Genomic DNA, 1727 nt, shown 5'->3' on the forward strand with positions numbered 1-1727 from the left:
TGTGTATGTATGATAGTATTTGTCTATAATATTTTTTCAGTGACTATCATACTAAAAAACATGGAAAAATGGGTTTATCATATATAAGTCGTTCTTAACACAACATTAGGCATGCATATGGCACAAATTGACTAGTACAAAGGACTAGCTACTGGGATAGACATAGACGCAACAAGTTAAAAGTAGTTTAGTTAGTTAGTTACCTGAAACCTGCAGAAAGCTAAGTCCAAAGGTCGTAGCAATAATTCTATAGGACAGAACATTATTTACAGAGCGATCAGCACTAGTAGTACTACAAGAGTTCCGCGAAGAAGCTTCTCTGATGCGTGCCCCCAATTATTACCTTAACATCCCTGCGTGCCCCCCTGAGCTGAACACACTGGAATATCTCAATCATGCATATGAGTCCACAGAGCTGAGACAAGGAATAACACGCGTACGTACGGTAGATCATCAAACAAGAAATAATAATGGCGTGATGAAGAAACGACTAAGCAATTAATAAGCTAATGGAAGAGGACCAAGAGGATCGGAGGAGGAGCTGCTGCTGCTGCTAGTAGTGCTGGCCTGCTGAGCTAGCTAGCTAGCCAGAGCTCATGGATGGATCAGTTCATAGCTTGAGGGACAGGTCAATAATCTCCTCCGCATCCTCTCCGCCGCCCCTTGACGCACCGGACGAGGCTTCCGCGCCCCCCGCCGGGGCCGGGCGCTGCTGATAAAGGTGGTGCTGGTGCGGACGGCGGTGGTGGTGGTGCCTCCCCTCCCCCCACGCACCGGCGGCCGCGGGCTCCACCCTGGAGCGCGGCGGCGGCGCGCTGTCGCTGCCGGACGCCCTGCCAATGCCCTGGTCGGCTACCGGCGGCGGCGGCGGCGGCGCGGGTGGCGCCGAGGTGGCCTCCCGGCCTCGCCTTGCCAGGTTGCGCTGCAGCTTGTGCGCGTTCTGGTGGCCGCCGAGCGCCTGCGAGCTGCGGAACTTCCTGGGGCAGTAGCAGCAGGCGAAGACCGCCTGGAACCTGGGCGGCGACGACGGGGACGACGGGTGCAGCGAGAGGCTGAGCTCCAGCCCCTCGTCCTCCCTCTCCGCCGCCGCCTCCATGCCCGGAATACAGGAGGCGAGGAGCCGCCTGTCCGCCATCCCCCTGTCCATGGGGCTAACTACTGGAGCCTGGAGGGGACGGGGGGACGGGCTAGCTAACTAACTGACCTGCAGCTGCTGGTACCGTACGTACCGCGCCTCTCAGGTCAGCAGGATGGATCGAGTCGGAGGCTCGGAGCTAAGCTAGCCAATGCAGCAACGGGGAGGACCGGAGGAGGAAGGCGGCAGGTGCCGGCCGGACACGCGAGGTGATCCTCCGGGTGGAGGAATGTGGCAGCGCCCCACTGGAGGAGGGAGGCGCGGGCGCGCCCTGATATGATACCATGGGACGCGGGCGCGCTGGGCTGGACGGCCGGCCGCTGGCCGCATGGTGGGGTTCGGCCTTTGGCCTGTCCCTGTCGGGAAACTGAGTAGCGCTGCCCTGAACACACAACAGTTGACGATGCCGCCGCAGGAAAACGCTTGCAGTAAAATCATATCGCTAGCTCGGTGCGTGAGGCTAGCTGCAGGCAGGGGAATCCATCAGGACGCGCGCCTCTCTTTCCTGCTCTGCGTGCTGGTCGATCGCCGGACTAGCTAGGCTGGTACCCCTACATATATAGCTAGGGTAGGCTATGTTACTCCATCTCGA

At 58.7% G+C, this 1727-nt stretch overlaps 1 protein-coding gene across 1 annotated transcript; it reads right to left on the bottom strand.

The window, feature by feature from the left end:
* Positions 1-387: 387 nt before the first annotated feature.
* On the bottom strand, positions 388-1390 carry LOC103646404 (zinc finger protein 6). Its single transcript, XM_008671132.2, has one exon. It carries the CDS (start codon positions 1145-1147, stop codon positions 611-613), a length of 537 nt encoding a protein of 178 aa, XP_008669354.1. The 5' UTR covers positions 1148-1390; the 3' UTR covers positions 388-610.
* Positions 1391-1727: the final 337 nt, after the last annotated feature.

The sequence above is a fragment of the Zea mays genome, chromosome 2 (genome assembly GCF_902167145.1).
Source record: "Zea mays cultivar B73 chromosome 2, Zm-B73-REFERENCE-NAM-5.0, whole genome shotgun sequence".
NCBI lineage: Eukaryota > Viridiplantae > Streptophyta > Magnoliopsida > Poales > Poaceae > Zea > Zea mays.